Consider the following 15,429-nt stretch of genomic DNA (forward strand, 5'->3'; position numbering starts at 1 on the left):
GATTACTCGATTACTAAAATATTCGTTTACAACAGCCCTCGATCAAATTGCCTTTTTGCTTGGTGCCACATGGCTCAGCAGTAAAGCAGGAGCATCATGTACAGAGGCTAAAGACCGTCATGCAGCTGTCCTCGGCCCAACTCAGGACATTTGCTGCATGTCCTCCACCTTTCTCTTTATTTTTCTTCATGTCAGCTAAAAAAAAATAATCTACGTTAGATGAGTCTGATTTCAGAATGAGCAAAATTGTGTTTCAAAAAAGGGTATGTTTTAGAAGTTTAATTTAGGAATGCAAAGCTTTCAGTTTAAAAAGTTACATTTTTAAATCAAGCTGAGGTTTGTAGAGTCACTTGTTCATTCTTATTTATTTTAAAGGTGCTTACTTTCTGTAGGTCTGTTTTTTAGTGTTAAATATTTTATATTCTTCAGATGCTGAAGCCTTTTTGACTTTCAGTGCTTTTTTTAGGACTAGACTGTGTTTTCAGTGAAGGTGTTTCTCACACAGTTAAGTTTGTTTAATGTGGCTGTCTTTTCATGAGCTTTGGGATATAATAACAAAATAAACAGACCACAATAAACCATTGTACCAAAATGCAAAAAGCAACACAAAATGCACACTGTTCAGTGAAATAGGCTACTGAAGAATCAAAGTCAATGTGTCTTCCAACCCCAAAAATGCTGGCTGTAGTATTTTTGTTCAAAAAGACAATCTGAAATCTTCCCTCTGTCACACACTCACAGTTTTTAGTGTTTTCACTTACAAGCATAGGTCATGGCAAAACTGCTCCCAATGTCCACCATGTCCACCTGTGGCACCAGTTTGGGGACATCCTGATGTTGCGCCAGGGCGAAACGAAACACCTCGTATTCATGGGACCCAGTGGGGAAAAGGCCTCCTAGTCAATATGAAAACACATAGTAAGAAGATTTGGGAAAAAAACAGAAAATTTCCCCTATTTTCAGTTTTTAGGACACCACTTAGTTATGTTTTACACATTTCAGGAATAAAGAGCACTAGTAAGAGTACTACAATTCAATAATTACATAAAGACAAAAATATGTATAAAAGGTGTACTTTGCATGTCCGGCAGCAGCACTTTAAAGGCAGGAGATGCGAGATCCTGCCTTTAAAATGAATAAAAATGGGTCAAAGCTGAGGATGAGCATCAAAAATACACGATCTATTGTAGGATTTGTTTCTTAATGGTGTTCCAGTAAAAATGTATTCCCTACTTAAGTCCCTCTCAAAACAAATTTTAAAGATAATTACAGCGGCAGACTGACAGAAAGTACAGCATATTTGTGAAAGAAAAAAGAAATAAAATGTGGCTTTCCAAATTTTTGAAAGATAAAATTCTGAAGGGTGTGTCTCCTATTACTATTAATAATATAGCATTTTGCCACAAAATGTTCAACTTTAAACAGGCTGTGTAATAGCTGAACTAGTATTTTAAAGTCCTGTAAGTCCTTTAAACAAAAATGTCATGGTAACACACGTCATGAACCATGGTGCTGGTTATGCTAGCCTTTTGTAATTATGTCAAAATCTAACCAATTCTTGAGATTTCAAGACTACTTCAGACCTCTGAGTTGCCATTCTGAGGCCTACAGTTGAGTCCTAAATTCTGAAACTGTACAAAGCAAATTTTGACATTATAAATAAAGGGGACCTCTTGCTTCATGATTCATCCCTCAGTCAGGCGTCATCATTGTCGCTAAAAATGATCAGTGTTTGGCAGTAATTGCTGTTAAAAGCCTCTTGGCATGGCTCTCATTTCAACCATTTGCCTGCCACTCACACCCACTTCTCATAATAGTTTTCAGGGTCTCATGGAAATAATGTGAACACTTAAACTCTGACTGGTCAGCACCTTATTGGTCCTCTGGAACAAAAAGAGATCTGTTTTCATTATAATTTTATTCTGAGCAACAACACTGCAAGGTTTTGTTTTTCAGATGACACTACTGAAACGTCTTATATTTAAACCAAACAATAAAACTCGTCCTGCGTCACTGGTAGAAGGAGTATTCAGAGCAAAGTTTACATCTTTCACCAAGATGTAAACTTTGTAGAAACACCAGTAGAAACATAAAAAGTGAATAACAAGTGTACCACCTAGGAGGGAAATTCTCAGGCTCCAAAACAAAAAACCAAACAAAAAAACAAATTAAGCTAAGGATAGCTTTAGGGGGACGCCATAGTTAAGGCTCTATTTTAGGTCCTCTACTTTTTAATTTGAACATGTTGCCGCTTGGTGAAGTCATCAGGAACCATGGAATCATTTTCCACAGTTATGCTGATGACACTCAGTTATACATCAATCAAATTTTATTTGTATAGCACATTTCAGCAGCATTTCAAAGCGCTTCACATAATTAAAATAAAAACAGCATGTGACATTGAATAAACAGTGAGAAAGGGAAAGACATTTTGAAAAAGATTAAAAAAGGTAAAAACATGAAAACCCGCACCCCTTTTAGGACTTCAGTTAAATATCGTTTAACTGTCGTTTAACTGGGGCTCTAACCTTCTGGGACTTTAGTCAAAAACACCGTTTGACAAGGACTCCAACCTCTAGGTTTTTAGTTGAAACGCCGTCAACTGGGACTCTAAACCCCGTAGGACTTTAGTTAAACGCCACGTCATTTAACAAGGATTCTCACAATAAAAAGAAGGTAATAACTAGATGAAAAGTAAAGATAAAAACATTAAAAATATCGAAGACATCAAAACCCACACTCTAACCCTAACTTAGCCATAAGCAACTCTAAACAGGTGGTTTTTAAGTTGAGATTTAAAGGGGCACCCAGTGTTTCAGCTGTTTTACAGTTTTCTGAAAGTTTGTTCCAAATTTGTGGTGCATAGAAACTGAATGCTGCTTCTCCTCGTTTGGTTCTGGTTCTGGGGATGCAGAGCAGAACCAGAACCAGAAGATCTGAGGGGTCTAGATGGTTGGTACAGCAGTAATAGATCTTTAATGTATTGTGGTGCTAAACCGTTCAGTGATTTATAAACTAACAACAGTATTTTAAAGTCTATTCTCTGAGCTACAGGGAGCCAGTGTAGGGACTTTAAAACTGGTGTTATGTGCTCTATCTTCCTGGTTTTAGTGAGAACACGAGCAGCAGCGTTCTGGATCAGCTGCAGCTGGAGGATTGATTTATTAGTCAGACCTGTGAAGACGCTGTTGCAGTAATCAATGCGGCTAAAGATAAACGCATGGATGAGTTTCTCTAGATCTCGCTGAGACGTTAATCCTCTAATCCTGGAGATGTTCTTCAGGTGATAGAAGGCCGACTTTGTGACTGTCTTAATGTGGCTCTGAAGGTTCAGGTCAGAGTCCATCACTACTCCCAGGTTTCGGGCTGATCGCTGGTTTTCAGTTGTAATAACTGAAGCTGAGCATTGATTCTAGTTCGCTCCTCTTTAGGTCCAAAGATAATAACTTCAGTTTTGTTTCTGTTCAGCTGGAGAAAGTTTTGTCTCATCCACACATTTATCTGTTCTAAGTATCTGTTCAGTGATTGGATGGGTTCAGAGTCACCTGGTGACATCGTGATGTAGAGCTGGGTATCATCTGTGTAGTTATGGTAGTTGATCTTATTTCCTGTTATAACCTGAGCTAGTGGGAGCATATAAATATTTATTAGGAGGGGTCCTAGGATTGAACCTTGGGGTACCCCACATGTGACCTTTGACCTCTCTGATGAGAAGTTTCCAATTGAAACAAAGAAATCCCTGTTCTTTATGTAAGATTCAAACCTGGACCGGACTCAAGCACTAGACCGGAGAGTCTGACCCAACTCTCCAGTCGATTCAGTAAAATGTTGTGGTCAACAGTGTCAAAATCTGCACTGAGGTCCAACAGAACCAGCACTGTGGTTCTCCCACAGTCTGTATTTATGTGGATATCATTGAACACTTTTACAAGGGCCGTCTCTGTGCTGTGGTGAGACCAGAAACCAGACTGGAAGGAGTCAAAGCGATTCGTTATTGTTAGGAAGTTATTTGTTTAAAAACTGCTTTTTCAATAACTTTGCTGATGAATGGGAGGTTGGAGATCGGCCTGTAATTCAGCAGTAGTGATTTGTCCAGATTGTTCTTTTTTATCAGTGGTTTGATAACTGCTGTTTTCAAAACCTGGGGGAAAACACCTGAAGAGAGTGATGAGTTACTATTTGGATCAGATCATTAGCAATGACAGGTACAGGGTTTCCCCCAGAAAACTTGCTAAGCCCGGTGGTTGGGTCGTCGAGTCAGTCCACCGGACCGCAGTCTAAATACTAAATATTAGTATTTAGTATTAACTAATACTAAATACTAATATTTAGTATTAACTAATACTAAATACTAATATGTAATATGTAATATGTAATACTAATATGTAAATATGTTACAGGAAAAGATCTCCAGTGAAATGCTATTTAAACCCACAACTAGTCTGAAAACAACAAATTTGCACTTCTGTTTAATCCAAATTAAGTCAGCAGCTCCATCAGGCCCCCAAGGGCCCCATAAATGCTAATAATTTAAAACATACCACAGATACATAAATGTAACACTTGTTTATTGAGATTATCAATGCTGTTAAATTGTATTAAATTATTTAGGCATACATAAATTAAATTATTTTAAATTGTTTAACGTTTAAATACAAGATTTTAAGGAGCTGGCAAGTTTACTTTGTAAAACTTCAAAGAATAATATTCATAGTTAGATTGTTTTGTTACCATAGCAACAATCTGATGCTATGAGTTTAATCTTTGAATTTACAAATACACATTAGTAAATTGCGATGACAACTTATTGCTTTTTAGGCTGGCCAATTAAACTACTCCCTTCTCCCATATTTCACTAAGTCTAACATAGAAGCTGTTAGAGGTGCTGATATTTTTAGCAACAAAAGGGGCCCCTAAGTCTGATTCTGCTCCAGGCCTCATACAGCCTTGGACCGGCCCTGCATGATGAGGTAATCTGCTGCACTCCACAGAGATGCGCAACAAACAGGAGATTTAATTCAATGCTGCTAATGTGTCTTGAGCAGCTCTTCCATTTCGTGTCTGTTGAGTTTTTAATAAGCGTCACAGAAAATATTCTGGTTGGTCGAGTTTATGGGACGAGTTTCTCAGATCTCCGTGCGGCCGCGCGCATTAACTCTAAGTAGACAACGCATTTGACATAGTTTGACGCATCGTGTAACGGAAAAATAATACTAAAAATAAATAATAATAAAATAATATAAAGTCAGCGTGATGCATGACTCCGAGGAGAGCGTTAAAGCTCCTCACCGGGCTGAACCTGCATGATGAGGTTAGCGCTGCTCGTTATCCACAAACGCTCCGGCCAACCGGGACCACAGATGTAAACTTTACAGGGAAGACAGACACAGAGCCACACGCTGGGCAGCGTGTTGAGATGTAAACGCCGCATATAATTGTACGTTCGCAAAGATAAATCATTCTCACCGCTCCAGGCTTATAATACACTGGGGGAAACCCTGCAGGCAGGACCTTCTTAAAGAAATGTGTGTGTAGGACATCCAGACAGCAGGAACTGGAGCTTAATTGACTTATGATTTCTTCTAGGGTTTTATAATGAAGTAGTTGAAATTGGGTCATTTTTCCTGCATTTGTTTTGTTTGGGCACAGCATTGGTACTGGCTTTGGAGTGGATGTGCAGATTAATCCTCTGATCTTTTGAATTTTCTCTGAAAAGAAACTGGAAAACTTGTTGCAGGCATTAGATTGAAGTTCAGGTGGTAACATCATAGGAGGGTTGTGAGCCTGTCAACAGTAGCAAATAGAGCTCAAGCATTGTTAATGTTTTTGTTTGACATCTGCAAAGAAAGCCTCTCTTGCATGTGTTAGTGTTGAGTGATAGTTACGTTGTCTTTCTTTATAGATGTCATAATAAACATGCAGTTGAGTTTTACGCCATTTCCGTTCGGCCCTACGGCAGAGTTGTCTTGCAGATTGAACTGCTTGTGCATTTCTCCATGGAGATTTCTTCCTACCAGACACAACCTTCACTTTAATGGGGGCAATGTTATCAATGATATCTGAAAGTTTGCACTGAAAATCATCTACCAACTTATCTACGTCATTATAGTTTAAGGACGAGGAAGAAGAGTAGATTTGATTAAATGTTTCTGCTGTGTTTTCAGTGAAAGTACGTTTTGTGATAGTAGATTTTTGTACAAGTGGGTTAGCGAATAAAGAACTGTCAAAGATAACAGCAAAGTGATCCAACAGGCGACATCAGTTACAGAGACACTGGAAATATTCACACCCTTACTGATAACCAGGTCCAGTGTGTGTCCATGAGTGTGTCTTGCTTGTTTGACATGTTGTGTTAAACCAAAACTCTCTAATATATTACAGAACTTGTCATTGTCTCAGGACGACCTCCGGCCAATCACTTCACTTTTTAATTGCATTTCAGACATAAAGACCTGGATGGCACAAAACTTTCTCCAGCTAAACCAGGACAAAACAGAAGTTGTAATCATTGGACCAGAGGATCAGAAGGAAATTATAATTCAGATCGACTGGTAAATCAAGAGCTTCGCTTTTTGGCTCTGCTCTCTCTTTTTAGCATGACAGCCCGGTACAGCACCCGCTTTACTGCAAACGCTGCACCAATAGATCTGTTGATCTCCAATTCCATTTTTCCCTAATTTGTGAACAAGATCATTTCATCAAGGGAATAGTTGATGTATATATGAGACCAACACAAGCTAGTACAAAACTGTTGAGTGTAAGGAATTGTGGTCTCCACCTCTTTTACAACTTTAAATCTGCGTTGGAAAGTGCTGGATGCGTTTTTTACTTTAAGTCAGAGTGTGTGTTTAGTACCTTATGCAACGTTACACATGTGCTTTTCCTGACCTCCAGAAAGTTCATACTTGTTGTATTACCATCCGTGGCTTATAGCAAACTTAATAGATTTCTTTTTTTCATCCATGTCATAAGGTCAGATTTGTGTTTGACAGAAGTGGTCGCATCGACAGAACCTCCCTCTGCTGTGGATCTCAACAGTTCCTCCTGATTCAACACTGACTGAACTTTTTCTGTCACATAAAATGTCAATAAAATCACAGCAGAATTGGTTTTTAGGTGACATGTGAAATGTTTAAGGTGTTTTAAAACACAATATACTTTTTAATTTTGCAAAGAGATAAATAAACATCCAAACCATATTATCCAGAATAAAACTTCTGAATGTCCTAGGATTACTAAACCAAGAATGAATAAAACAGAGGAACAGTACACTTTCTTTTAAAATGTGCAACACACTTTAGACATGCTGATAGACGACGTAATAGTATGTAATGAATGAACCCAAGTTCTAAAAGGCTGGAAGTGGTCCATCTGCTGTGACAGAAGGCCTAACTAATTCAGGAAAAAACATGCAGAAAAAAACAACGTTCCAGAGCCAAAACTGCTGAAAGCTGTTTGGTATTCAGACTCAGACTGCAGGAGGGGATTCACTCCAGAAAAAAAATTCAACATGATGCCTCATCAGCATCAAACCTGGGAGCAAACTACAGCGGGAGTCCGAACCGGTTGGCTTGATGAGTCATGATAATGATCCACTCTGCAGACCACAGCTGCAGGAGCCACACCAACCAATCTGACAGGAGAGGAAAAGAAATCTGAGGAAATACCCCTGAAACTGGATTCAGAAGGTGTACATGTAGGAGTGAAAGTTTTGTCAATAGTAAAAATGACTAAAAACTAAATTATTCAAATTATCTGTGACAATTTTGATGACTTCCTAATATAATTCTATTTTTGCTATCAGGTTTATATTAAAGAAAATTGACAAAAGATGAGAAACTATTCTGTTTACTTAAGAATGGAATCTGTGATAATCATATTGAATTTCTTTAATTACCTTTTTTATTCTCATTTGAAACTGGAACACTGACTATTGTCTTTGATGGAACCATTTTACCTGAAAACATTATAAGCTGAATAACAATTCTTTACTAGAGGTGTGCCGATCGATCGGTCACCGATCATAATCGGGCCGATTTTCGTGAAAAAGTGCATGATCGGTGATCGGCGATCATTGGCTCTTGTTGCTGATACCGATCATCTCATTTCCAACCTGCCTGTGCAGCTGGTCTCCTCTTTCCTTCACTCTGCGCAAACGCGCAGCAACAAATCCTAAGCGATGTGGAACTATAACGCACTGAGTCAATGGGGAAGTTTGCGTGTTGCGGCGGAAAATTGAAGCAGGTCAAAATGCATCAACACAACGAAGCTAATATGGCATAAAAACAATGACATACTTGACGGAGTTTGGCTACATCGAGGCTCACTGCAGTAAAAAAGACATACGGAGGATCAGATAGCAGGTAAAGCAGCGCACAGCTACAAACACTCACCTGGATTAGCATGACGGTCAGAAAGCTAAACAAATAACCTGGAAAATTATTTAAGTCTTCGAGCTGCGATGTAAGACGCTGGTTCTGCTCTCCTGTTGAACCGCTGCTACGCTACAGGTAGTAATATTTCACAGACGGAGCTTCGTTTCTGCTGCACCTGGTAGTGACTCTCACACTGAACCTGTTTAAAGCTGCAGCATCTAACCTAAAAAAAAATAAATTTTACATATGTATTAAAACTTTCGCTGTCCTAACATGAGACAGATAATCTCTAAAAAAATAATCCATCTCCTCCCTGTTCTGCATAATTACTCCGCTCAGTCAGAAACAGCCACTCAGAACTAGCAGTAATCAGCTAGCCGCCATGCTAACAGGAAGTTTTCATTCAGTAACTCTGGATTGTTTATTGTAATGGAACCTGTTTTTGCCTTTGAATGTTAAGTTTTATACTTTAATTTTTGGGCAATGTTGAGAGGTTTTATTTAGCCTCTTCAGAGCCTTCATATGTTTTCAGTCTGTTAAAGATAGTATTACCAATAGCAGTACAATTTGCACAAAGCCTGTTTTGTTTAGTTTTCTTCTTGAAAAAAGTTATTAAAAACAAGTTTTTGTCTAAATTAAGGTGAATTTATGGTTCCTTTTTCCACATAATGTAACCGGTAGTGTTTATGATTTTAAAAAAAAAAAATTATGTGATCGGCCCTCATGGGTGATCGGTATCGGTATCGGGAGGAAAAAACCTGATCGGCACATCTCTATTCTTTACTGATTAAATAACTTAATTAGATCAGCTCCTAAATAATACATTATGACACAAAGTATATTACTTTTTGTTATTTCAAAAGTAATATTGCTATGGTTTCTAATATATTAATAATGCAGTCAAACATGTGTCTTCAGGAAAATGACTGAAAGGTAATAGAAAAGCTAAATTACAGATAAATATCCTAACTGACTGGATTTACCAAATACATTTATAAACAAGGCCAATCATGCAGCCTCAGACTTACAAAAACTCTGTTCTGCATCTTCAGAACACAAAGATAATTCACATTTGGTTTTATATCATTATTTTAAACACGGGTGGCTTTTGATGACTTGTAGAGGATGGTGAACGACTTCTTGAGCTGCAAACAGCTAGTTAGACAGAACTTGGAGTGATCTGACTGAAACGACTACACCACTGTTACAACCCTGGTCAACTTCAATTGCAGATACAACACAGAACCTGTAAGGAAGATACTGTACTTTTGCTTTTGACCATCTCGACAGATGTTGGCAACTAACATTCTTCCATGTAAATGACTAAATAATGGGCTTGCTGGATCCTGATACTATAATATCCTGCAGAGGTCCCTGCAGGATATTATTGGAGGATATGCACAATACAAACACAGCACCTAACCCACAAGAGCACAATCACATAACCAACCCACATCATGTCGCACAAGGTTTTGACTAGACTAACTGTTTAACCCTCCCACTGTCGCAGGAGGAGTGTGTCAGATGTCATGGTATGCCAACCTGGTGACCCGTCAGCTCTTCATTTCGCGAAAGACAAAAAAATCTGTTAAACCGGTGTCCCCACTAGAATCACGCACACGGTGAAAAGCTCTGTGTGCTTTTCACATGGAGCTTTTGTGAAGCGTCGTGTGAGTTGGGTTCACCAAGCAAGGGTTGGGTGAACCCAACTATACAACTATGGAAGGTTTAAAACTCTGCTTTTTTATTTTTACCTAGCTTCACTGCATAGTCACATTTAGCTTTCAGAAAAAACGCCAACCCACCAAAGAAACAAAAGTGAACTGAACAACAGCATTTATGTTCAGGGATGTACATGTGTCCATCCCCATAGACTTACACAGACATTTTGACAAAAGATACTTTTTTCCCATAATTTTGGTAATAGTAAAAAGGGGAAGATAATAAAAAGCTAATAAAGGTTTTTTTTTTAACTTAAAGGAAAATCTCAAGGGACGCACAATGTGTACAACCATACAGCAGCAGCCACTGGCCTCTGAATAATGGCTGGTTACTATGGAAACTCCACACTCACTGGTGGACAAACATTATTGCTGACCAAAGAGTGACATTTAATTCAAAGACAGCACATCTTGCTGCTTGGATACCAAGAGAAGTGATACAGCCTGTTTGCTCTCCAACATCTACACTATTTAATGTTTTATTTTTTGATATAAATAAAAAAAGATCAGTTGTTTTTTGTTGTTTGGTAACAGTCTATTTTTATTTGATGCTTTGTTGTCATTTTGCAGGCCATTTTATAACTTAAAGGTAACCATTAAAGTATGCTTTACTGAAACAAATTTCTTCCAACTGAATGAAGACAAATTTGTAATCAACAAAATGGCAAAGGTGCATCATCCCAGTGCATTTAGAACATGTACAACCTTCAACCTCCATCTAGTTTAGTTAATGCTGACTAATGCATTTACACTGTAAAACATTTGAAGATGGTTTAACTTGAAAATGAAAGTCCACCTGCTGCTTTCAAAATGTAATTTAAGTTAAAGAAAATTCTTTTGGTTTTAACTGAGAAATTAAAGTTCAATTAAGTTGATTTACAACAAGAGACAATTTGTCTAAAGATTGTTTTTTAAGTTATTTAATCTTGAATTGTGAGTTCTAACTTATCGCTTCAAAATAAACCAAATAATTATTTCACAATATGCAAGAAAAAACAAACTGCCCTCACCTACTTAACGACCCCATATTTCTCTATTATTTTTACTCACATCAAGTTAAAAAAAACTTATTTTACTTTTGAATCATTTAAATTCCTGTTTCAAATTGCATGAACAAAATTTCTGATCTGATAATGAATTTTATTAAACATAGCAATAAATTCTGCTCACAAACAGTATGAACAGGACATTATCCTCAAGCTTTGCAAACTGTCAGTTGCATTAAAACAAACATTTGCCTTAACACAGGAAAATCAGATCAATGTAACACTTCCATCTCACTCCACACAGGATACAAAAACATGCTGCTAAGCACATGGGGAAACAGTTTCCAACTCCTGTCTTTTTCTTCTTTCAGTTTTTTTTTAAGTGCTAACCTAAAAACTCTAATTTATTCAACTCTTGGAAGTATGACAAAATTCATGAAAAATTAACAACTTATTACTTTAAGTTTAAGTTTCATAAACTCACGTTACCCTGCAACCTTGGATGGCTGAGGGTAATGTATAAGATGATCTTCCCTCAACGTCTGATGCTGTGGTATGAGAAAGACGAGATACACACGTTGAGCTTCCTTCACATTCAACCGGAAGAATTATTATTCTTCTGTTATAAACACACTTTATATACAACATACTTCAGGTATCGCATACTTCAGGTAGAGAACCATTAACTTCATTACATCAGAAATGACTGTAATATACCTTTAAACCAAACAATCATTCTTTTAACATGCTCCATTTAGCATTATGAATTCTATCAATTTACAAAATTAGTGTACCCCGCCTCTCGCCCGGAACGTGAGCTGGAGATAGGCACCAGCACCCCTCCCGACCCCACTGAGGGACAAGGGTGACGGAAAATGGATGGATGGATGGAATTCACAAATGGCTTTTACTTCTCTAAACCATATTAATTTTGTAGTTAGTGCTTTAAATTCAATACCTTGTCTTCTTTTGAGAACTTTTGTATTTAACTATCAAAATAAAAATATGTAAAATATATTTTAACATTTAAGCGTTTTAGCTTTTAATAATGTCCATTATTTCAGTAAAACAATAAGATTTTACCTCTTGCATAAACAACTATTCTCTCAATATAAACTGAAAAAGGCCTCGGTACTCAGTTTCACACGAAGATATAGTTTATCTGGTTTTTCAACAAACCCATAAAAAGAATCACTTAAAATACAATAAAGAAACCAGAACAATGTCCTTTGAGTGAGAACTCTCTCAAAAAGTGCAAAATACAAGTTCAATTGAACTCCTCAGTCCTTCAGCTAGCTTTCACACACGTGTACAGGCCCGCTAGCATTAGCTCCAATTAGCCTTCAGAACAAGTCCCGTTTTCGTACACAATTACAATTACAAAACGAACTTTGCGACTCAATAGTTGAGATTCGATTCAAGAACCTTTTCAACTCTTCCAAGAAACTAATATATATGCATAAAACCATATTTTTACTGACCTGTGGTATGAGAAAGACGAGACACACGTTGAGCTTCCTTCACATTCAACCGGAAGATTTATTCTTCTTGTGTGCTCAATCTCCTCTATGCCACCAACGCGGCAGCGCCCCTAGCGGTTGTGTGTGGAATTGCATGGGACTAACTAAGATGACACTAAATAACTTGGTACAATGAGAAATTTAAGATACCAAAATAAAAATTATGTTGGGGTGCCTATTTTTTTTTACTTATTGTTTTTATTTACTAAGAACTCGTTTTTCACCCCTCTACACACACATTTAAGTTCAAAATCAAAAACTCGTTAAATTTACTAACTTGAAAAAGGGAAGATAGTAGACACAACTAATAGCAGGTCAATTTTTTTGCACTGTAGTCAAGTAACTGCCAATGCATTTTCAAGAATTGCAAAGGGTTTGAAAATGCCAGATGAGGCAAATATTTTGTGCTGATAGTAACTTATCTTGCAGAATAAGATATTAGGTGTATTACCTAATACATGATGCCTTACATGACTTGTGTAAGTGACCAGGTTAGAGTTGTAAATGATAACTAGTCATCATGTCTGTCAACTTGCTAAATAAAGGATATGTAAATAAAAAAGCTGTGTTGTTCCAGAGATAACAGTAGAAGCCATCATGGCTTGACCAGAAAGGGAGATGCCAGCCACAGAAGTGATAACACTGCATGTTACTTCAAGAAAAATTCAGACCCCGTTTGACATTTATTTGATTAATCTATGCTACACTTTTTAGACTGTCAGATGCTCTGGTAACTGCCTGACATCACTTAATGTTCTGCATCACACTCTGTTGCATTATTCTTTAGCTCTGTCAACCATTCACATCTCCATCTCCAATTTCTATGAGGACAAAATCACAATGAAATTTCTCAGTATTCTTTGTCTGCTTATCTTTTAACTTTGGTTACATTAAATGTAATCTAAGGCAGGTTAATGGAATATTTAATAATTTCTATTTATATATGACTTCATTACAGTTGAGTCAAATATAAATTAGTTTATTATAAAAAGATTTCTAGAAAACACAAAATACTGCAAAGAAATAATTATAAAATTGATACCAATTACACTTTTCCTTATTTAACATATTTTTTCACACATTGACATACATTTATGTAAGATTAATCTTACTTTATGGTAGTGAGTCAGTTTGCTGCTGATTATATTTTGAAGAAACAACTTCACCAATAATGTTCATTAACAGTAGATTGTAACTTAATGCAGTAAAAGTAACTTTGCTTTTAATAAGGTAAATGGTATTCTATTGCCAATTTGTGGTTCTATTCTTTACTACTGTAAAGCTAAAGTAATCCCGCCTGATTCCATCTGTCTGTCCACAACTGTGACTCTGTCCATGATGCCGAGTCTTAGTTCAGCACCACTAAGAATACTATTAGTTCCTGAAAGGTAAAGACACCCAGATTATTGGTCATAACTAAACAATCTTTGATCAATGTCAGTGACTGTAACGCTGGTTCCTACAGAAGAGGATTAGGGCCACTGGAAAAAAAACAAACAAAAAAACAGTTCTGGGGAATTTTTTTCCCCCAGTGGCCCTAATCCTCTTCCATAGGTTCCTAACTGTGAAAAACCCAAAGATATCCTTTTGAATTTAAAAACATCTGAGACGATGCTTTAAATTTTGGAAATGTTACCCTGCTTGTTGCAAGTAAATGAGCGTAAAATTCTTCAAACCACAAGCTAAATAATGAACAAGACTCTGATAGTCACGAGAGCAACACTGAGCGCTAAGGCTGTCTGAACTAATTTTGCTTTATAATGTAAGATAATAAGGTTGCATAAGTTGTAATGACAACGGGGATGTTTTTGTGTCAAACGAGAGGCAGGAGAAAATTGTATTTCTCTTTTAAATGAAGAGTAGTTAAGAGACCACAGATAGAATTAGCTGCGACTCACCTATGTTTATGTTACTTGGGAAACTTGTGCCGCTGCAAATCCCAGGCAGCAGCAACAGCAGCAGCAGCGGGGCGACCGGAAAACTCTGCAGACCCATGTTTCCTCCAGCAGCAGCACCGACAGGGGGACCCGGAGCAACCTGCGTAATCCCATTCACGCCGTGGCCGGCAAGGATCCACCGCAGCACAGCCACACGCGCTTTCCGCTCCAACCGCTTTTATTTCTCTGGGTTATTAACATCCATACAGTTGGAGCGCAGCGCTCTGCTGCAGCTTCGGCTCCGAGTCTCTTACTGCTTAATGTGTATCCTCACCTCCTCTCTTTCTCTACCATCTCCTCCCCTTCCCAGTCTCTCTCTCTTTCTCCCTCTGTGAAAATCATGAATTTTCTGCCTTCTTTGATCCAGATATTTCACCTCAAGTCAAACACGCTCCTGAACAAACCAACCCAGCAGCATTTTTCTCAGAATCCGCATAGACACCCTGACAACACCCTTTGTTCTAAACAGATTGTTTTTAAATTTGTTGCAGATATTAACTAAGCAGCATCTGGAAGGCAGAGGTGTCCAATTTTCCTGATATCTGATTTTGTTTTTCAGCAACAATATCAGAAAGTGAAATTCATATGACAATTTGTTTTTTACAAATACAGTATTTAAAACTTTTATATCTTATAATATGTATGGATTACAGATAAAAACCCAAAATTAAGTATGTCAAAAATTTAAGATTAAAAAAAATTACATTTGGGAAACTTTGGTGTCACATTCCATTCATCTACTTAACTCAAAACAACATCCACAAATGTTTCTGATGCCCAGAAACCTGCAGAAGGTCATTGCTAAAGAAGGTGGTTGTTCAGAGTTCTACATCTAAGCATATTAATAGAAAGATGGGTGGAAACAAAAGGTATGACAGGAAAAGGTGCCT

At 37.4% G+C, this 15,429-nt stretch overlaps 1 protein-coding gene across 1 annotated transcript in view; it reads right to left on the reverse strand.

The window, feature by feature from the left end:
- LOC148155566 (glutamate receptor 1-like) overlaps positions 1-14,883 on the reverse strand; it is a 68,119-nt gene extending 53,236 nt beyond the window's left edge. The window contains exons 1-2 of the mRNA XM_088012396.1: positions 14,501-14,883; positions 762-896 (exon numbers count right to left, since the gene is read on the reverse strand). Coding sequence (XP_087868522.1) covers positions 762-896; positions 14,501-14,597 — 232 coding nt within the window. The 5' untranslated portion in view covers positions 14,598-14,883. The remainder of the gene's footprint in view (positions 1-761; positions 897-14,500) is intronic.
- Positions 14,884-15,429: the final 546 nt, after the last annotated feature.

The sequence above is a fragment of the Poecilia mexicana genome, unplaced genomic scaffold (genome assembly GCF_051168715.1).
Source record: "Poecilia mexicana isolate PSO_F unplaced genomic scaffold, ASM5116871v1 scaffold_14, whole genome shotgun sequence".
Lineage (NCBI taxonomy): Eukaryota > Metazoa > Chordata > Actinopteri > Cyprinodontiformes > Poeciliidae > Poecilia > Poecilia mexicana.